Source organism: Rattus rattus, chromosome 5, assembly GCF_011064425.1.
Source record: "Rattus rattus isolate New Zealand chromosome 5, Rrattus_CSIRO_v1, whole genome shotgun sequence".
In the NCBI taxonomy this organism is placed as follows: Eukaryota; Metazoa; Chordata; class Mammalia; order Rodentia; family Muridae; genus Rattus; species Rattus rattus.
The window spans coordinates 38,281,196-38,303,680 of NC_046158.1; the positions used below are offsets into that span (position 1 = coordinate 38,281,196).

At 44.8% G+C, this 22,485-nt stretch overlaps 1 protein-coding gene across 1 annotated transcript in view; it reads right to left on the reverse strand.

Moving 5' to 3' along the window:
* The window catches only part of Itgb6 (integrin subunit beta 6), a 75,333-nt gene that overhangs the window by 36,678 nt on the left and 16,170 nt on the right, over positions 1-22,485 (reverse strand). The window contains exons 6-8 of the mRNA XM_032903369.1: positions 21,230-21,395; positions 19,206-19,367; positions 15,994-16,089 (exon numbers count right to left, since the gene is read on the reverse strand). Coding sequence (XP_032759260.1) covers positions 15,994-16,089; positions 19,206-19,367; positions 21,230-21,395 — 424 coding nt within the window. The remainder of the gene's footprint in view (positions 1-15,993; positions 16,090-19,205; positions 19,368-21,229; positions 21,396-22,485) is intronic.

Here is a 22,485-nt window from a genome sequence, read left to right on the forward strand (position 1 = left end):
AATAGTTCTCTCTCTGCTCAGATGAAAAGCAAGCTGCTATGTTCATCCAGCTTTTATGTGGATTCTAGGGCTCTTCAGGAGCCATCTCCACAGCCCGTTTCGCCTAATTTTTTGGGTAGGGTGTGTCACTGGGACTGGACCTCACTGATTGGACTACTGGCTGCTAGCAAGCTCCAGGGATCCTGCTGGTCCCCCCACCCCACCCCAGTGTTGTGAGGAGAGGTGCCTGCTGCTGCTTATAGCCCTTATTTGTTTGTTTATTATTCTGGGTTCTGGGACTCTGAGTCCATGTTCTCAGACTTGCTTTACTGACTGAGCCATCTCCAAAAACCCAGGTAGAGAGTTCTCCGAAGCACACGGTGTCCATCCCTGCTTTCTTAACCAGAGACTCCCAAGAATATACAGGTGTTATTTATTTTTTAAGGAAATGAAGTCATATTTTTCAATAGTAACTGTAATTCTACACTCATCAAAGTCTTCCAAAATCTACAAAGAAGTCAGGCGTGGTGGAAAGCATCCGGCATTGCATGACCCTGGGAAGAACCAAGGCAGGAGTTTTGTGAATTTGAGGCCATGTTGGGCTACACAGCAAGGTTCAGGCCAGCTTGGGACTTATAGAGAAGGAAAATATCAACCACAATGAACCACAAGTTAAAATAAATTTAAAGGGAGGAAATGAAGGTAGGAAATGAAGGGAAAGGAAGACAGTCACTCTCAAACTGAGGGACGGTAATTGTGTTGCTCTCATTCCTTGTGTTTGCCTTAAAATATTTTCATGGTCCTCAGCTGCACCCTGACACTCATTTGCTGGCTTATTCATTTAAATCTGGACTCAGTATCTCTTAGGTGGCCTTGCTATGCTAGACTGAAACAGGAGATAACACTGTGGGCTGTGGTTTTCTACATTCCAGTGTCATGAAAACAGTTGAAGTTAAGATTTGGCATAGAACACCACCAAGTTATAATACATTCAGGGCACCTGCATAGGTCCAAGGAAATTTCGACACCCTATCTGTGCTGGTTACTTTTATATCAACTTGACACAAACTATAGTCATCAGAGAAGAGGGGGCCTCTCAGCTGAGAAGAAAAGGCTGTGGGCAAGCCTGTAGGGCATTTTCTTAATTAGTGATTAATTCAGGAGGCCTCAGCTCCTTGTGTGTGCTGCCAATTCTGTGCTGGTTGTCCTGGGTTCTATAAGAAAGAAGGATCACTTCTCGGCCTTTTGGCTAAGATACAGTGGAGAAGGCTGAGCACACCATGAGGAATCAGCCAGTAAGTGGCATTCCTCCTGTCCTGACTTCCTTCAGTGATGGACTTTATAAGCCAAATGAACCCTTTCTTCCCAAGTTGCTTTTGGTCAGGGAAGTTTCATGGTAGTGTAATATCCCCAAGCCTCTCTCTTATTCCAAAGGTGATTGAAGCGGTTTAGGAAATGCACAGAGCTATTAGAATAGGCATCGCTAGTTAGGAGAGTGACTATAAGAAGTCAGCCCAATGTCAGAACGCAAAGGCACCCAGTGGCCCCAGGGACCTGTCAGAGGTATGCACCTGGGGAAACCCTAGCGCTCTCCACTTCTAGTCTGGAAACAATGGGCTTCAGTTTTGAGTGGGGGTTTTGAAACATTCCATTTAGTCCCATGTTCATGTTCAAAGTTGCTGAAATCTGAACTCTCAGATGTGTCAGTTGCTGCCACTTTGATGCTGTATCTTAGTATCGAGGGGGCCAAGGGCAGCGGTGGCAGGTGACACTTCTCATCTTACTCCTTCCAATCACGGCATGTTGGAGAAGGCCCCTTGCATTTCCCAGAGCAAGGGAGAGCTCGTGAAAACTGAGGAAGGCCCTGCCTCGCCAACTTACCTCTTCAAATAAACACATGTCACAAAGGGCCATGAAGCAGGAGACGGTGGTTAACAGCAAATACCTACATAGAAACTTGGATTCCACTGAAGTAGAGCCGGGATGGGTATAGATTTGCCTGGTCTTGGGAGAGAAGGTTGTGGAAACCTTTGTTCTTGACAAAGAAAGGTTTTGGGTCCTGTTGAAAAGGAGTCTCGAGGTTCTTAGCTGGGCACAGAATTGCGGCTCTTGAAGGACATTTTCGTATCCCGGAGGACGAGATGTTGTATTTTTGCAAGCACGGGTTCAAGTGGCTTTGCATTTGGGGTTAATTCTTGGCTAATGATGCTGATCCCATCTGCTTCCTAATGTGTAATTACGATCCTGCATGTGGTATGACATTTGGCATTTGGCTATTAGGACAAGTGGTTAATGTTAATCACACTTGCTGATTGCCACTAGAGCCAGCGTACAAAGGAGCTGGCAGCCAGTAGCAGTAGCCAGTGATGACACTGGCAATTATATGGAGGAAAACTATTAATTAATTTTTGGATGCTGGTTTCTCCCCCAAACTATTTCAAATAATTAACTAGAAACACGACAATTTGGCTTAACGGTCTAACACTGTGAAAACCGGTACTTTAAAATCTTTATAGTATTATGATGATTGGAAGTATGTACCAAACGCCTTTCCTGCCTTAAAACCTTAAAGCGATGTTGTAAATTGTGATTAAACTTGTTTAAAGTTAGAGAGGAGCTAGTTTTTATGTGCGCTGATGAATGACAGCCCTATGACTAAGGCAGTGGTGTCAGCAACAGTGAAGGTCATAGAGCTGATTAGAAATGCAAAGTCTCATGTGTGGGCACAAACTCCTCTATTATCCTTCCGTGGATTAGCCTAATTACAGAGTCTCCTGGATCCCCCTGCTGCACCTCCCAGGAGTTCCTGTCTGCGTGCTCGTTCAGATCACCTGGGTTTTCTTATTTATTTGTTCACTCTGCTTCCATCTAAAAAAAACAAACTGATGGCTTGTTTGTTTAGCAGTGTGTGTCTGCAGGTGGCAAGGGAGCATTCAGCAGGCAGCCATCAAAGGACACAGTGCCCGGGTTTAGACCCAAACACTCTGACCAACTCTTCAGAGAGCATCTCCATCCCCAGCGGTACCCAGTGTCCAGCCCTCAGACCAGTTTGAGATATGCACATTTGCTTGGCTAAGAGCAGAGGAATGTGTGATTGTCGGTGTCACTTGTGTGCTGACAGGGAGTGGCTGTCCCCTCTGACAGAATGGCTGAGGACCTTGGTGAGCATTCTTTGCTTTGGGAGGGCTCCTGACACTCTGCCTTTCGAGGGACAGACAGCTCCTGACAGGATATCCATTCCTGCTCTGGTGCGCTTCCTTCTGAGGAACTCTCTCTCAAGAGGTCCACTGACTTCTGGGTGGGAGTTTAGTATTAACCGTCGTCTTTCTGATTTGCCATCCTGGGTTGCTTTAGGCCCTGGATGATGGTGACTCAAGCCTAGATCTTTACACATCCCCCTCTTGTAACATCGCTGTTGTCTCAAAGACTCCTCACCACCTCCATGCTCATTGACCACGGTTTTCTAGTGCCTGGATGCGACATGCTCCTTGTTCATTGGAGAAATAGATGTCAACTTTCCACATACCCGCTGGAGGCATAAACAACAAAACTCAAGGCTTAGAACAGCTGTGCTGGCTTCCCTGTGGGTCCTGTGTTTGCTTGCTCCTCTCTATGCAGCCTCAGTAATATACCATGGGTACCACAAGTTTCTCTTACGCTCAGCACTGTTTCTATCTCGGCAACACTTATTCAGCACTGTATTGGTAGCCTATCTCAGTGTTTCTGACCTTAAAATATACTTGTTAAATATTGTTCACTGAAATGACAACGTTCACAGAATGCTGACTTGTATCTAAACTGCTCACAAACATTTCATCTAATCTGACAAAGATTTTTCTCACTTCTTTATCTTTACTTCTTCCTAATCGTATTCTCCCCAACCTATATCTTTCTCTCTTTAACACACATGTAGTAGCCTATACACACTGGGAATAGAAAGAAGCCCAAAGCTCTCAAAACTCACTGCCCTTAGACGGCATACTTCCTCTAGCAAGGCTACACCGCCTTAGTCCCTTAATTGATGCTACCAATTGGGGACCAAGTATTCAACTACGTGAACCTATGGAGACATCCTTACTTAAACCAGCACATTCTTCATGGGCTTTGTCTAAAAAGAAAATGTCTTAAGTAGAACACAAAAAGTCACTACCCATAGAAAGAGTGATGAAGAAGACTTCAAAGGAAGAATCGCATCTATAGATCTAATGTTATCCCCATCAAAGTACAAACAAGTTATCTTGTAGATCTCAATAAACGGATGTGAAAGTCTCTAAGAAGCAGCGAAGGCCCAGAATAGCCAACTGAAACAGAGGAAGCTAACGTCAAGACTTACTATAATGCTACAGGACTCAAAAAGCATGGTATCGACAAATAGATCAATACAAAGAACAGAAAGCCCAGAAACTGGCTAGCATAAATAAAATCAATGGACCTTTCCCAAAGACTAAGAACATTACAGAGAAGCAAAAAGAGTCACCTCAGCAAACGGTGCTGGAACAACTGTCCATGCACACACACACAAAGGAATCTACACATGTATGTGCATCCCATCTTTCATAAAGTTTAACTCCAAATGGACTGCTAGCTGTCATGATTTGAATAGGCCTGGCCCAGGGAGTGGCACTATTCGGAGATGTGGCCTTGTTGGAGTAGGAGTGTCACTGTGGGCGCGGGCTTTAAGACCCTCATCATGGCTGCCTGGAAGGTAGTCCTCCACTTAGCTGCTTTCAGATGCAGATGTAGAACTCTCAGCTCTGCTGCACCATGCCTGTCTAGATGCTGCCATGCTCCTGTCTTGATGATAATGGACTGTACCTCTGAACATGTAAGCCAGCCCCGGTTAAATGTTGTCATTATAAGAGTTGCTTTGGTCATGGTGTTTGTTCACAACGGTAAAACCCTAACGAAGACACTAGCCTGCTTGAAAACCATATCTCATGAAAGACAGGAGAAATTTTAGATGGTCTTGACTTTGGGTGATGATATTTTGCTACCACACCAAGAAATTTGATCCACAAGGCAGAAGATAGATGAGCTAGGTATAAAGAAAAACAATTCCAATGTGTGAAAGACAATTTGAGAGAATGAGAAGACAAGCCACAGACTGAAAGAGAACGCCTACAGGAGACACATCACATAGAGCTCTGTTACTTCTAAGGACCTCTTAAAACAAGAAAACAATCTTATTTGAAAAGGAGTTGAAGACCCTCCCAGATCTTTGGTGAAGACCTTCCTCACTAAAGAAGTCAGACAGACAGCAAAGAAGCGCCTGAAAATACACTCCATGCCACGTCACCATAAACACCCGTCCCCTAACTGCATTGTCCCATGGTGTCTTTGCCTCAAGTATCTGACACACTATGCCTCCATATAAGGACACTGCTCCTGTTAGGTTCAGAGTCCACATGTGCTACATGGTAACTGTGTCCCCAGTGAGCCTACTTCCAAACAAGATCACATCTCTGGTAACGGGAGTTGGATCTCTAACATACCTTTCTGGGGGACATGATCTGGGGGACATGATGCATTGTTCGCTTTGGCCTCACACCTTTAGTTGAATCAGGGCAGGCGGTGCCTTGCCCAGGCACTGAGGTCTACATGGTGGAATCAGACTGTGGCTCTAGGCCAAGGCTCCCTGGCTTCTATTAGGCTGCCGTGGGAGGAATGGGTACACATGCCAACAGCGAATGAACATGGGCGTCTCATTAGAAAGTTAAGATCTCAATGCCCTCTGTGTATGCTTAGCGACTCCGGTTTTAAAACACTTTCCTACCCAGGGCGAGAATGTCAAACTCAAACACCGCAGCTCACAAGAAATGTAGGCAGAAATGAAGGCTGGGGTGAGGTTGGGTGGGGTGGTTCCCAGGAAACCAGTACTCTTATTATTTATCTGGTCTTTGGTGGTAAAGCCTTGCTTCTGTGGAAAAGTGTGTGATTTTTTTTTTCCAGAGCTGGGGGCCTGGACCTGCTGACATAAATGATTCTGAATTCAACTCCGAAGACTTTCTGCTTCAGGGGGTCTTCCATTCTTGTGGGTGTTTTATTTCCCTGGTTCTCCTGTTCATTATCAGTAAATGCGGGGCTCTCAGTATTATGCAAAAGTTTACCCCTAGGCTTCCCTCTGTTACTAGGACACCCAAGATTCCAAGAGGAACATGTAATTGTTTCTGGCAAAAGGATGGCATGACTGACTGTCTCCGGGTTGCATGATATCTGTGTTGCCTTCAGGCTTCCATTGTCAGCATTCCTCGGCAGGCAGGCAGGCAGGATGGGAGTGTGCTAATTAGATCAGGTGCTTCATCTTGAAGTCTGTACCGGCAATGACTAGGTAGTCGGCCTCGGAACTTTTGAGCACTCCCTGTCTTTCTCCCAGTCTGCCCGGAATGTAATTATCTTGTCAGCCAGAAGCAGTAGCACGCAGCTGAGCGAGGACTCTGGAGCAATCACTGTGATAAGGAAAGAAACGAATGGACCATGGTGCAGACGGTTACGAGGCAAACAGATGCTCACGGGCATCGGAACGGAGATTCTGAGAACAAAGGCGCTGCATGGAGTATGTGTTGCCGAGGACACTTCATGGCTCCTCTTAATGAGATTAGCCTGCTTTCAGAGATGGAGGGCACACCTTGGCTACAGAATGAACATCCGGGACCTCTAGGCTTTAGAAAGCCCTTTTAAAATGGAAAGGGAGAGATGGGTTTTAGTAGCAGCCTGTGTGCTCTGCAGAGCAATGGGCAGGTAATAAAGCTTGGAAGAATGACTGGAAGGAAGGTTACGCGGAGGACAGGAAGATAGTAGGCAGAGCGTGTGCAAGGACGGCTGCAGAGCCGTGAGCCTCCACACTCCAAGGGCTGCGGACGGATCCCGGCATCAGCATCTTCTGAGAACTTATCACGCATGCCGAGGCACAGACACACCGCAGAGACATACGGAGTCAGAGCCTGCACGCTGTAAGGTGCAGAACGCAATAGAGAGGAAACGGAACGATGCCGGCCCCAGTGTCTGAGTCCCAAAGTGTCAATTTAATGAGGTCAGGATGGGGCCTGAGCATTAATTTGGTTTTTAAAAGCTGCCTAGGACAATCTAATGAGATCCACATGTAAACAATAGTCTGTGACTTGGGAAATAAGGACATTATATCTTTAGGACTTAGATCTGTAAGTCCTATGAAGTGTTCAGCATCCAGCCGGTCCCATGCTTGTGTAGGCATCTCTGCTTTGCTACAAAGGTGGTATTGTTTTTGAGTGCCTGCTCTCCATGGACCTCCTGCTCACCCTCTCTGTCTCCTTTTACCTTAGGTCACTCCAAGCTGACTGACTTTTGAACACTCTTATTCTGTTTCTCATACATTCTGAGTATTTATTCTGAGTGTTTACCGCCCCAGGGCCTTTGCATGTGCCTCCTCTCCATGCCTCTTAACTTTCTGGCTGCTATCACAACCCCTCTTGGAAGGAGTCTTCCCTGAAGATCCTTTCCACGGAAAACTCTCAGTCTTTCCATTTCATCGTTCTCCATTGCCGAACACTACTCCTTTCCATTCCTTTGGCAGAACATTTAAAAGGCACTCTGCGTTATTTTTTCATTACTTATTTTTTTTTCTGTCTGCTTCCCTTCAGTAGAATAAGCTCACGAGGACAGAACCTGCACCTTATTCTCTATTCTCCAGTGCTTGCTAAGTACAAAGCACATAAAATATTAAGTGAATGAAGGAACGAGCAAACTATGACCTGTCGCCCATTTTTATAATAACAGGAGCCCAGGAATCTTCATACAGTGTGTTAGTTGTATGCTCCTAACTCAGAAGGCTTAGACGACCCTCTGATCTTACTAACAGGCCCCCTAAGAAGATAGAGCACGTTATGCTGTGAATCCTAGGTGACTCCTATAGGCTCGTGCTTTGAACTCCTGTTCTACAGTTGTTGGTACTGGTTTTGGCAGGTGAACCTGTCTAGATGTGGAATCCAGATGTGGAACCTCTGGGAAGTGGCTGGGAAGGGATGGCCGAAGTCAGGCACTAGGGAGGGGCTTCTGAAGGTTGCAGCCAGCCTCTGGCTTCTGCCTCCTCTTGCTTCCTGCTCTTCTGTGATGTGAACGCCCTTCCTACACGTTTCTACCATGTGGATTTCTTCTGTACTTTCTCACCCTGATGAGCTAAAACCTTTGACACTGTCAGCCAGGACAACTCTGTCTTTTTGTAACCCGTTTCCTCAGGAACTGTCCTCACAGTGGTAGAAAGGTTACACACGTTACAGTTGAGTTTCACTAGAACTATGAACATTTTCTAATTTAAGATATCATCGGTATTGCACAGGACATTTTTTTTTTACTAAAAGTATTTTGTTTATTTGAAATTCAATTTTAACGACCTATTCTGTATTTTATGAACAAAAGTCTTTCCAAACCTATGACATAAGGGTTCTAGCCCCTGAAATAAAGAATGAAGTGCGCCCAAATTATTCGAATTCAACAGTAGGGGTTTTTTTTTTTTCTTCTTTAATTTTTCTGTTTACTTTCTGAAGATTGAATATTGCAGGGGCAACAAAATATTCAGCTGTTAAAATTAGTATGAGGCCCTTTTAGTACATCTTAGGTTCTCTCTGAAAACTGGGTGTGAAATTAAAATATTACAATTCTCCCAAGCCTCATGTCCAGTGGGTCATAAACGTGCCCTTTTTAGATCGATGCTGTAGTGAGCATTGAGAAAGCAGTGTCTGGCCGGTTGTGGTGGCGCACGCCGGTAGATTTGCTGAAGGAGGCAGAGGCAGGAGGATCACGAGAAAGCAGTGTCTGCCGAGTGGCAAATAATTCATCACAGTTAGACTAGTTAGACCGCTCCATACGGTTGGCAAGCTCCTTGTATGTACTGTTGGAATGGCCAAATTGTGGCACACACAATAGCCACTATAACCATGAGAATGACGAGAGAAAGCAGAGAGGGGGGCAACATAGCACTCCGAGGTGCAGACTTGTGTCCACAGATCGTGGAGCCCCAAGCAAAGGGACACGGTCAGGGATGTGAAAAGAGATACTGAAAACACTTAGTTGGCTTTATGAACGTTAAAATATGGCCATGCAAAAGCAAAGACAAAACACGCAGCATGTGAGCATGTGGAAAAGTAAGTCTGGAGGGGAGTGACTCTTCCTGCACAGCTTAGGGGCTAATGGTGAGAGGGAGCAAACATTATCTTATTTTTACTTTTGCTAATTCCAAGCACTGAACTCAGGGGCTTTGTTGACATTGGCAGGTGTTCTACACTGGGCTACGTCTAAGCCCTCTTTATTTTTTTTATTTTGAGGCAAGCTCTTAAAAGTTGCTGAGGCTGACCTTGAACTTGCGACCCTCCCGCCTCAGCCTCTAACTCAACTGGGAATGCAGACCTGTGCCACCAGATGTGGCTCAGTTTGCTTTTATTTTACAGCCGAAATCCTATTAAATATAAAACACATCCGCTCAGAATCCTGTAGGATAACCTTGATTTCGAGCTAATGTTATTCTTGTTAATAAAAGTGATTGATGTATAACTACATACAATTTAATTCTTATGCCTTTCTAAGACTATAAACATATAAACTCATTTAAAATGGGAACATACTTAATATGTACAGTATGGTAGCAATTATGTTAAAATATGCAAATGCATGCAAAGGAAAAGGAAAGAAGGCTTATTCTAAAATGTCAGTCGTGGTTAGTTCTGTCTGAGGGGCTGGTTTATGAGTGATTTTTGTTTTTTCCTCCTGCTTTTCTGCGTTTCCCTCCCTCCCTCCCTCCCTTTTGTGCAAACGTTGCATTAATTTTGTAAGTAGAGAAAGAGGAGCTTTGTTTTGGTTCCGTTTGGTTATTCTTAGCGTCCATCCTACATGGCTGGTAAGATAGTGTCGAATACAACAGTATAACTTGTCCAAACTACAAAGGTAACTTTGAAGCTACCATTTCCATGGTACCCAGAGGCCTCACTTAAAGATGTGTGGATCCATGTGGACAGAGAAGGGCACAGGGACAGCATCCACGGTACTGCACAGTTTCATGTGACTGAGTACCCTCCGCCACAGGAAGATGTGGCTGGAGTCACCTGACACGAAATATATCTCCCTGGACCCAACACAGACCGCAGAGCACGGCAAGGCCAGTATGCTTAAGGCCACAAAGCTATGCACTGAAAAATGAATTAAAATAAAAGTGTAGATCACACATGCTTTTTACCGCAATATGAAAATGTAAGGAAAATACCTCTCCACCCCCTCAAGCTATGAGAATTCCTCCTTTCCCAGGATCAATCATTGGCTGTTAAATCTTGTAGGTCATTGAGTTCAGTTCTTCAATCAAGCGAAAGGAAGACGGGAGAAATTAAATGTGAGCAGTGAAACCTACTGGCGTGTCGTTAACACAGATTCTATTTTAATAGCGTAAAAACAAGTGTAAGAATGATGGACACTATGTTCAGGATCCTGGTTGCCTCACAGAAAGGAAGGCAGAGAACACGGCCGGGAGGTGAGTCAGTGGGTGATTGCCCATGAGATACTTTCCTTCTTCAGAGGGAGCCAATATGGTGAGATTATTAGAGATTATTAGAGTGGGGGAAAACTTAGCAGCGGGCATGCCGCTGTTCAATGCACACCCTGCTTTTCTGTATGCTTAAATTATGCAAACTTAATAAATCCATAGCTTTGGTGGACCCCTATCCTCATTTTATCTCTTTCGTTGGAACCAGAAGATAGTGAGACTCCTAGATGGGAAAATGGGTTTAGATGGCTGCCCAATGACATTATGCTTCTGGGCTATGTGGCCTCTTTCTATCATAGGGAAGAGTCACAGAGCTCATTTCAAGTCTATGCAGCCTTAACTTGATTCATTCACCTAAATTAACAGCAACGATAAAGGACCTTAGGTCAAAGATTGTGCTGGCCTTGAAGGACTGTCGTTTAAAGAGTTCCTCTGTGGGTTCCTGGGCCAGATAGCTCTGCTCCACCCCCCTGCCCTGTGACTTTACAAGCTAGCAGTGAAAGACTCTTGACTGCCAATCTAGTGAGCAGGAGTTGCTATGCTTTGTGGTTACCACAGCCTGGCTCTACGGTCAACTGTGACTTCTCCCAGTGGTTTCGGCTACATACTCTGGTTACGGGTCTAAATTCTGTCAGGTACAACTTGCTTTGCTAATCTGTGGAAATATATAGAGATGGAATGATAAAGTGAGTGTAAAACTCTCAGTCTCCAGGTGGCCACTCATGGTTCTCTACGTCACCATGGTCATTGCTGTATGCAATCACCAGACCTCAGCCAGGGAAAACGCCAGGTGTGCTACTGTTGGCATCAGAACCAGTTTTATGATTGTCAACTAACCTGCTACAAACACCGAGTGACTTAAAAAAAAAAAAACAACAACAAACTCATTAGCAAAATTCTGTCAAAGAACACCGCCCCTCGCTTCCTGGGTCTCTACAATGTTTCCATCTTGTTTTTGTGGGTTAATAACTGATTCACAAGTCTGTTAGTCATGCTCGAGACTTCTTGAGACAGACATGGTACCTTTCTCTTGTGGTCACGCTCTGGCTGGTGTCCTAGAAGGTGCTCAAGAGACAGTTGACTGAGGGAGTGGGTGACAGACTACATACTCGGTAGCATCATTGCCTGGCGATACCCTAGACGTTCTAGGTGTTACTCTAGTGTTCAAACATTCAGATCTCCTAATTGTCTATGAGAGGACCTAAAAGGGGGATCTCATGAAGGCTCTATTTAAAACTCATGTCTTTCTTTTCTCTTGTGTTAATGGTTTGGAGTAGAAGCCTTTGGATCCTTTAGGAGAAAAGTCCTATGTGTTAGCTCACAGTGACCACTGATGGTAGGGCAGAGTTGGGATTTCCTAGTTAGCCTGATTCGGTAGATGCCTACTGATCTGAGGACAGGAGTTTTATTTCCAAGTCCTCCCTTTCTGAGGGATGTTCCAGTTAATGAGGAAAGTGTAGGCAGCTGGCCCTCCTCAGGCTCTGTTCCTAGACACCATCAATTAAGGAGAAATCAAAAATCTTCCCTATTACACTTGAACCGAGAGCAATATTAACTCCATGGCAATGTCGCATAATCGTAAAATTGCCTTTTATGCCAGATGATTTTATTTGCATTAAAAAATCCCAAGTTTGAAACATCCAATTATAGCATGAGACTGAGAGGACTGGGAATAACTTCTTAATGTGGGTCCTAAGATCAGCCACACTTGCTCTCTCTGTGGAGATCATCAGATTCATGGCCAGCTCCAGGGCTGGTCACTGACTGCTTAGAACAGAGGGTGTCTGGCCTAGGCTTTGTATTTTATAAATACTGAGGCCGGAGAGATCAAGGGATCGCTATTGAGCTGAAATTGTTTTGATCTTTTGCAACGAGAACATTAGAAAACAAAACCATAATTGAACCAGTTAACAGATGGCGAGGAGGTTCAGTGTTTATTGTATCTCCCTCTAGTTCTCCGTACCTCCAATCCTCTCTTGCTACGGTGGCTAGCTCAAAGGATAGTCAAAGGAAGAAAGGGAGAGAGGAAACCGGGGTTATTTATTCCTGAAACGTGGACACTCAGGGACAGGATGTGGTTATCCTGAGCCGTGCAAGAACACACATGTCACGGCAGCTCCTCAGACTTGCTATTTCATCAAATCTGTGCCAGTGGATAATTGCTCAGGGGGTCTCTGTGCGACGGCCCAGTGAGAAGGGAGGCTGGGGAGCCTCTCCAGCAGGTCTGTCCTGAGCAGATGGGATGGCTCTGCTTTCCTTGCTGGTGCCATCTGGGTCCAGGATGGAAAGTAAGGGGACACCTTAGGCTGCAGAGTATCCTAGCAATGGTCAGGGCCCACACCTGCTCTATGTGCCCAGGCTTCCTCAACCTTGACTAGTATTTGTCACATCAAGACCCAAGTCCCCACTTGGAACATTTGATCCAATTTTCGAAAAAAAAAAGGGGGGGTGCTTTTATTGTATTTTTATATTTATTTAACATCTTCATCGAGACTTGGCCTAAACAGAAAGACATATAAGACACCATTCTCTTCAAAGACCTAGTAACTGAGAGCTTTTCTGTCTCTAAGGGAAGGGGTCTCTGAAGATGTAAGGACCTGTCTCTACCTCAGTGCTCATGCTTTAGACGTGTCATTCTGTCTAGTAGTCACGGGATATCAGCGAGGGAGGCTGTAGACTGGTTGAACTGATGCCTATTGGAGACGGACTCACTGCCTGAGTCTCCTACCATAAACACTAGCTCCCAGAACTGCCGTTGCTGCTAGTCCTTCATGCCTCTATCCTCCCAGCTAGCTGTAGACATGCTGAAAACATATAGATGTCGTAAAGTCTTGCAAATACCATGAAGCCATTAATAACACGACTTGACGGTATGGTAAAAACACTGATCTACAGTAATCGTTTCTCACTAAGAAGGAAAGGCCTCTCGACTTCGACAGTTAGACTTTAAGCCTGATGCTATCTTAATGTAAACTAAGAGTGAGCATTCAAAACCAACAGACTGGAGTATAAACTTTTTTTCTTTTTAAAGCTTGGGTAATCGTATCTCGATTTTAAATAGCGTTTAGTCCTTGGATATAATATAGTACCTAGTGCTCAGCCAATTATCTATCATTATCTCTTGGACCCTGCAATTGGACGAACAAGAAACTATTTATAATAATAAGTTTGTCCCTAATTGTCTGTTTGCTGGAGTCTGGGGTGTACATGCAGTCATACTGAACTGAAAGAAAAGTGCTTACTGAATCCCTTCCTTTGTTTGCTCAGCTCCTTCCAAGAGTGCGCAGTACCCAACCCCCACCCCCAAATACCTACGAGGTCCAGAGCATCCTACCCAGCATGCTGAAACAACAGCCATTTTTCCTGAATTCCGTGAACGGGCAACATAAATCTTACTTGGGGTGAAACAGAGCGGCCATTGAACTTCACCCATCCCCTGCAGGCTGTGCAGGCACAGAACTAGCCTTACCGCATAACTCAAGCAAATTATTTGCCTTCTGGAATCTCCATTAGATCTCACCCCTTGGCTCCTTAATTCATCCCATTGCTGGCTTTACTTTTCAGAGACTTTTCGGTCCTTTTGGTCTTTATTTCACAATTGCCCCACCTACTGTGTAGCCCCAGCATCCAGCACGCATAATGCACGTTCTAAGAGTTTTAAATTGGAAGGCAACACAGGCCATTATTGGTCTATTTTCTGTTTTCACTCTCAACAAAACAATAGTTCAGCATTTGCATGCTATGTGGGACCTTCAGGTCGGGACATGTGGCTGTCATTATCTTCCGACCAAACTGCCTCCTGGCCCTCTAAATGCAGATGGCACGATGAACCATCAGGAGGAAACCTGAACAATGAGACACAGTCGCAGGGCGGGCTGCTGACCTGGGCTGCTGAGGTGTGGCTCCCCGAAAGTGTCCCTTGGAATTTAGTGGCGCCCGGATGGCAGAGCTACCACAGATCATGACAGAACATAAATTCTTCTCCTAATGAGATTAGTAGGCAGACAAAACAAATGTCCTGCTGCGATATTAGAGGCAGCTGTAATCTGGTGTTTTCCTTGGAAACGATCATTTCTTCTGCAGCCAGGGACCATGCGCAACTAACTTGAATGCAACAGATTCCATTTAGCCACACGGCTATTTTTCATCCTCCCCTGTCTTCTTAATGGCGGACTGGGGGAGGCGTCTAAACGTTGTGAGTCTTGAAGACTCTGGCCAACGTGAATAATGAGAGTCTACGTTCATGATCATCAATCGTGGTCCCCAGACTCCCTTTTTCAGGCAAGTTCTATGCAGCTCCCCCTCCAGCTTCTAAGCCACAGCCCTGCGGGGAAGGAGGTATTGTGACCCACTAGGTCCTCTCACATTAGCTTTCGGGATCAAAGGCAGGATAGACTCACTATTGTACTGAGGGTATTTCAAAATCTATCTTTACACAGCTCTACTACTTAAAACCAGTGGAAACCAGTATCACATACTAAGGAGACTTAAGAAGAAAAAGCCCAGATCAGGTGAATGGAGAAACAAAAGGGTTGAGGATGGAGCTTGATTGCAAGAGTTCCTGAGTGTACAGAGAAGGCACCCTCACCTGGGCCCACAATACCTTCCTCTCATTAAAAACCCAAGATAACATCTCCTCCTGGACCCTTTCCATAGAACCTGATGCAAGTTCCCGGGCTGCACCAGTTGGACTAGTGAGTACATTTCATCAAAGTCTTCTGGGAAATAATTGGAGTTTGCCCTGCATAGTCACCAAGAGGTCCTTTCAAAAGGAATGGGAAATCAGAGTCTGAATTTAGGTGGATCTGACACTTTTGCATAGAAAGCACCATCTCATGTCTGCGTTTCTGAAGTCCGGGCCTTCCTCCGAAGCTGCATATGAGGTGTCTCTGTTACCCTCACTCACAGTTATCCCAGCGCACAGCACTTGACATCTTGTTTCTCTTAGGTTGTAAAGTGACCGCAGAAATCTTAGATTTGCATAGGCGCTTTACAGTTTATCTGCTGGTCAGCTAGCATCATTTAACCTAATGAAAGACTTTCCCCACACTGGTGCCTCCTTCCAAATACCCGAACTACAAACACAATCACATTGGAAGGGGGTGTGTGTGATCATTTTTTTTTGGCCCAAATTAATAACTTTTTCTTTTAACTTTCCACTTCTCAGAAGCTTGAGTTGCACCTCTGGCTTGAGTCTTTCTGTGTTTGCAAATACTTCGTCACCACCCTCAAACTCTTAACAGTGTCCCTGTTCCGTTAACCCCTTGCCAGACAAAATGCTTGTTTTAATGCCGATGGGTGACCCCCCTCCATTCATCTGTATTCTCTCTCTCATTTACCCTTTCATTTCCAACTCTTATTGCTGCTATGGGTGTCTCCACTTTCCACTGGTCTCCGTGCTTGGGGTCTAAAATTTAAGCAGTGAACGAATGCACTTTGAGTCACAGAGTTACCTGAAGAGTTTCATGGCTCACGATCTCCTTGAAGGGATCTCTCAGATCGTACTTGCTTACCTCATAGAGATGGACTTGTTCTTGGGTGACCGCAAAGATCAGTAGCACGTTGTTTTGTACCAGCTTATCAATGAGTTGGCCGATCGTTGGATATTCCTAAAACCAATACTTAGATTTAAAAGATCATAACAAGAGATGGTAAAATTTAAAAGTTGTTCCTTTCACAGTTGAGAAAATCAATATTCGCAGGCATCTTATCTGTTATTCTCAGGAAACACACACATTACTGGTGCTATTCATTTAGGAATGGTCCCAAGTCTTGTAAGTTCAGGTAAGTCCTACGAGCGGACTGGCAGTATGCCACACCGTGCCGTCTTACTCCTAAGCAGGCCCCTTGGAATTTATTTCAAGACTTCTACTGTGCCATATTATCTTCCCCAAGTGCCACTCAACAGTGGGTAGGAGTGTAAGACCAGAGGGGCGGGGTGGGTAGACTATGATGAATGTGACTGAGGTGACTCTTGTAACTCTTACTGGAATTGGACTTGGCGACATGAAGGTTGAGGACAGGACTGAGTGCTGATAAATAGCACACTATAATTCCTACGGCTGTCTGATTTGAGACAGCCCTGCACCAGTCCTCGGGGTTAGTTTTATTGCCTTTGCAATGTCATAAATTGGTGGTATGGAACCCTACAATCTTATCTTTTTTTAAAAAAAAAAAACAACACAGGATTACTGAAAACAATTTGTCCTTCTGACATGGGCACATTCATTCCCAAGTGACGTGAATAATTTTATAAAAGAAAAGACATTATCCATTATCAAATTTACTGAGGAGTTCATTTGCCAAGTCTAGAAAACAGGAAACACGCTTGCCTGGCCTGGGATTCCAAAAGTGGATAATGCACAGTGCAGAAGCGCAGAGGAAGGAGAAGCCTGTGGCCCGCTGAACTAGGTATATGGGGATGACTGTCACCTGTCAAGTGGAGGGAAAGCGATGATAGAGAAGCCTTCTGTTCGCTGAGGCCGGGCGCTGTTACCTTCTCAGGGCTGCTAGAGTATTTTTGTCTGGGACTGTCATTAGGTACAAGGTTCAGGTTGAGCAACAGGTGTTCCTCTCTCTAAATTACCCAGGGGAACTTCCCAACTGTGATTCAGGCTATTAGGCTATTGGTCCCCCACCTTTTTTTTTTTTTAAATCACATTTAGATTTTTATTTTTCTAATGATTTATTTATTTTTATATATGTCTGTATGAGAGTGTTGAATCTCCTGGAGTTACAGTCAGTTGAGAGCTGCTGGGAACTGAACCCGCAGCCTCTGGAAGAGCAGCCAGTATTCTTAACCTCTGAGCCATCTCTCCGGCCTCCACATGACCAGATAATGGAATTTTTCCTCAGTCTGATACATTTAGTGCTATTTGCTTTCCCATTGCCCAAATTTTAAGCATCCTTCGCTCTAAAGTCCCAGGCTCTCTGGTGCTAACCTTACCTCCATGAGTGCACACCTGTACATGGCTTCATGCAGAACCAGGGTCACACCACACAGCCCACATAACGATACTGTTTTATGTTTGGGTGAGATCTGTTACTTTAGTGCTCCCAATTCTATTGAGAACTCGAGGCCAGAAGCAGCTCATGTTTGGTGGTCCCAGGAATCTGGCTTTGCTTTCAGCAAATGAAAAAATTCAAAGGACTCAGGGGGCATTGAAATGGTCCGTGGCTTCTGTGCTTATGCAGAAATCGACTCTGAATACTGAGCCAATTTTATTTATTAAATGAGAACGACATATGAGGTAATGGATGTTGTTTGGTTCTATGATCTTTTTGTTCCAAGATCTCTCCTATGGGGCATTTGATAAATTAACGGCAAAGGACCCTTTTTTGGAAACTTATTGACTAAAAGATAAACTATGGCAATAATATTTGTGATTCTCACATGAAAGTGTGGCAGTTAGAGACCATGAATGTGTGGGAACTAAAACTCCTTGAAGATAGGGGAGAGATCTATGTTCAAGTCCAGAATTAGGCAAAGAATGACCTAAGTTTGTGAACTAGTAGAGTCTTTATAGAACAGCCTTTTTTCCCCAGTTGACATTGGGATTCTAGGGTTTTCCTCTTCTTCCTGTACATACCTTTATAAATCATCACTTGGACGGCCCTTTAACTTTCTGAGCCGTGCTTCCTCTTGTGTTAAATGTACAGAACATGGCTTTCCCAGGCTGATGTATTTAATGTATATAAGTACAGATTTATTTAATGTATATAAGTACACTGTCGCTGTCTTCAGACACACCAGAAGAGGGAATCGGATCCCATTACATATGGTTGTGAACCACCACGTGGTTGCTGGGAATTGAACTCAGGACCTCAGGGAGAGCAATCAGTGCTCTTAACCACTGAGCCATCTCTCCAGTCTGGGCTGATACTTCTACCCCACATAGCTCAGCACCCACTGAGCTGTCAGGAAACAAAGGTAAGAACCCAGCGCAGGCTCTGAGGAAAGCACCATGGGATGGTCAGTAGTGAGCACATTGTCATTCCAGAAATGGGCATGAAGACGCCCGTGAACAAAGGCGAAATGAGAAGTGACTGCTTTGGGATCTAGTTGAGGTCAAAGTGGGCTGTCTGTGTTTTAAAGGGCAATTTAGTTTCTTGAGTATAGGGGATGACATTTACGAGCACAGTAGTCTCGTGGTCTATTAATAGAAACAGAGACCCATTGAAGATCAGATGAAAGCTCTTGGGGCAAAGACCTCTTAAATTTTTACTTTGACAACGGTCAAGTTTTTTTTTTAAATGTTACCAGCATTTTTTCAACCACAGAAAATAAAGCTACACGTTAATAAGCGCCAATCAAGGAGTACCTGATTAGCTGTCCCAAATGGAACACTGTGGTTGTGGCATGACTGAGGATGACGATGCTCAAAAAGCCCTCAGTGGTACTGTGCTGACCTGGACCGTGGTGGAGATTAGAGAGCTACCTGCACTGCTTTTCGTTGGCCTTGGGATCTCTGAGACACTAGGGAGGATCTGGGCTCGTCTGTGCCATAGCTGGTTTAGACTCTCAACATATGCCTACTGCCTACCTTGTGCAGGTTACCTGGCTTCTGTGGGGAACGGTACTGCAGGTGAAAGAAAGCAATTTCTAGCTCCTAAAGCAGAAACTAATAGGCCACTTTCATCAAGTATGAGTCATTTCATACGGCTTCATAACAGTTGTCACCGTGTGGGCCTCCTCGGGAAGCTGAGGACACTGAAGGTTACATACCAAGACAGTTGACATGGAGTATTCATTCCTGTTGTCCAAGTGACAGAGCCCATCGTTGGGAATGACAATGCCTGCCAGCTTGCTGTCCATTCCAAAATGAGAATCAGCATCGCTCACAAAAACCAGGAGGTGGAGCGAGTCGTTGCGCCAGCCAATCTTTTCCTAGGGTGAGAGGGATGTCATGGGTTACATGGAGATGGGCGGGCCCGTTGCGCCAGCCAATCTTTTCCTAGGATGAGAGGGATGTCATGGGTTACATGGAGATGGGCGGGCCCGTTGCGCCAGCCAATCTTTTCCTAGGGTGAGAGGGATGTCATGGGTTACATGGAGATGGGCGGGCCCGTTGCGCCAGCCAATCTTTTCCTAGGGTGAGAGGGATGTCATGGGTTACATGGAGATGGGCGGGCCCGTTGCGCCAGCCAATCTTTTCCTAGGGTGAGAGGGATGTCATGGGTTACATGGAGATGGGCGGGCCCGTTGCGCCAGCCAATCTTTTCCTAGGATGAGAGGGATGTCATGGGTTACGTGGAGATGGGCGGGCCCGTTGCGCCAGCCAATCTTTTCCTAGGGTGAGAGGGATGTCATGGGTTACATGGAGATGGGCGGGCCCGTGGCGTCAGCCAATCTTTTCCTAGGGTGAGAGGGATGTCATGGGTTACATGAGATGGGCGGGCCCGTGGCGTCAGCCAATCTTTTCCTAGGGTGAGAGGGATGTCATGAGTTACGTAGAGATGGGCGGGCCCGTGGCGCCAGCCAATCTTTTTCTAGGATGAATGGGAAGCCACTGGTTATATGGAAAGGGGCGGGCCCGAACTGAGGCTTGTGAAGCTTCTCCCTTTTGGATTCTGAGCAATGCCTGGAGAACCCATTCTAGCCTTTCTACCTGTAGAGAACGTATAGTTTATTAGAGACATGAAATCCCGTAGCATTCCTTTTTCCTGGACAACTTTCAGATTTTCTTTTTTGTCACAAAAAGGAGTTCCTGCCCAAGTAGTGTTGGGTTTGCCTCGGCTTCTAGCTATCGATCGTAATTGTTCCGCTCTCACTTCGTGAAAAAAATATAAAAATAAAAATAAGACGAGGTAGCGAGGAAGGTCACAGCCATGGCAAATTCAAGCTAAATGCAATGCAAATTGGTTATAACGTAAGTCTGTTTCATTAAAATGTCACCCAACATTTAGGCATTTATTTCTAATGATGTCACCTAAAAATTATAAACCTATCCCAAGTACAAGAACTGTTGATTGAAATGGCCTCAGGGTCCTGCCCGCTGAGATCTCCGCAATCTGTGTTTTTAGCAGCCATCTCTCAGAACTAATATAAGTCTAGGAAGCATTTGAGCAAAACGCCATCCTGGCTGTCCTGACCTACCCATTCCTTTCCTTCCTCTTTTAGCTCCTTGACCCTTCTGCCTTCTTGGAGCTTCAGCTCTATCTCCCGGTATTTCCCATGAAGGACTAACGTCTAGATGGACAATTATTCCCTTTGGTACCTCAAACTGTGAAAGGAGAGCTAGAGAGATGGTGCGACCTATGATCCCGAAACAATAGATCCTTATCTTGAACCGTATAATCAAACTCTGCCTGTAAAAGCCAAGGCAGCTCATTGGTAGAGCTCTTATACTGCTTGCCTAGCACATACAAGGCCCCACACCATTAAAAAAAAAAAGAGGTGAAAAAACTATGTGTTGTGTACTAATTTTAAATTTGTTTATTAATGTTCTGCCTTTAATTTTTCCTACTACAGTTAATTTAAAAACAATCAATCTGATATTTGAGCCGAAATTTTCTTATACTAGGACACTTTTATTTAATTATTCAAATATCAGACAAATGAAACAATCCTCCAGTTCAACATGATAAAATTAATTATTTAATAGGCATTTTATCTTTTAAGAAAAGGAGCAAATGTAGAAATATGGCAATCAAAGGAAAGGCAATTAGCTAAGCTTTCCAGAGCAGATTTATTAATAAATCAGAAATTTATGTTAATAGGATGGACCACTGACCCCTCCCCCACCGTACCTTACACACTGCAGCTTGCATGATGGCATCGAATCCGCCTTCAGGCGTGTCAATATTAGCGGAAATCTTCTGTTTCCTCACAATTTCATTGAATCTCTCGGCATCATCCGTCAATGGCAAAATGTGCTTGAATCCGAACGTAGGTAAGCAGAAATAGGGGATACTACTACAAAAGGAATATAGAAAAAAAATCTTAAATGTATCTAGTACAGTTAGTGGATCTGATAGTTTAGGAACGTTTCCTTAAGGACCTCACTCTGTGACTTGGCTGCGAATCTCTCGGCTAAGGTTGCCATCTTCTCCGTGTTGACTTTTAACAGACATCTATCTATTTGAAGCTGCTGTGTATTGTCATGCACAGGCTCAGACCAGGGCAGCACCAGACCCTCATTCCAGGGCGTGTAATCAGTTCCTACTATTGCCTATCAACCCATCCAAAATCTACCTGATAAGTTACCTTTACCTGATAACAACTGCTTTGTGTGGGTATCTCGACTTGTTATCAAGCATGAGTCATCCTGTAGCAGTGGAGAGAGGAACATGTGTCCCTCCTCCTCTGCTCCCAACCCGGTCTACCATGGGCCACAGCAAAGCTCTTGGTTCTTGTCTTAGGATTCCTATTGATGTGGTAAAATATAATGACCAAAAGCTACTTGAGAAGGAGGGCTTTCGTTCATCTTACAGCTTGCAGACCGTCACCCAGAGAAGTCAAGGCAGGAGCCTGAGGCAGAAAATGATCAGAGGCTTGATCCTCAGGACTTATTCAGCCTGCTTTCTTACAGTACCCAGGACTACCAGCCCAGGGGCGGCACCCCACACAGTGAACTGGGCGCTCCCGCACAACTATCAAGAAAAAAAGTGCACCACAGGGCTTGCCTGCAGGCCAATCCAGTGGAGGCTTTTTCTCAGTTGAGAGTTTCTCTTCTAAAAGGACTCTAGCTGTACCAAGTTGACATAACCCTAGGCAACAATGTTTCCAACCCCACAGTGATAGACTATCACGGCAGCCCAGCCCAGAACTAAACTGTCTTGGTAGGGTGAAACCTGCATCAAAGAAACACAGCAAATGAGGAGAGCTAATAAAAGGTTCAGACACATTCACGTTTGGAAGCCAATTACTCACTGTGCACAGAACTCTGGAAAAGTTATTCAACCCTTTTTAGCTTTGGGCTTCACTTTGAAAAAAAAAAATGGAGTTGATGATATAGACGCCGGTTGTCTTTGGACTATGAGGGGTACAGGATCACTGGCAGAAA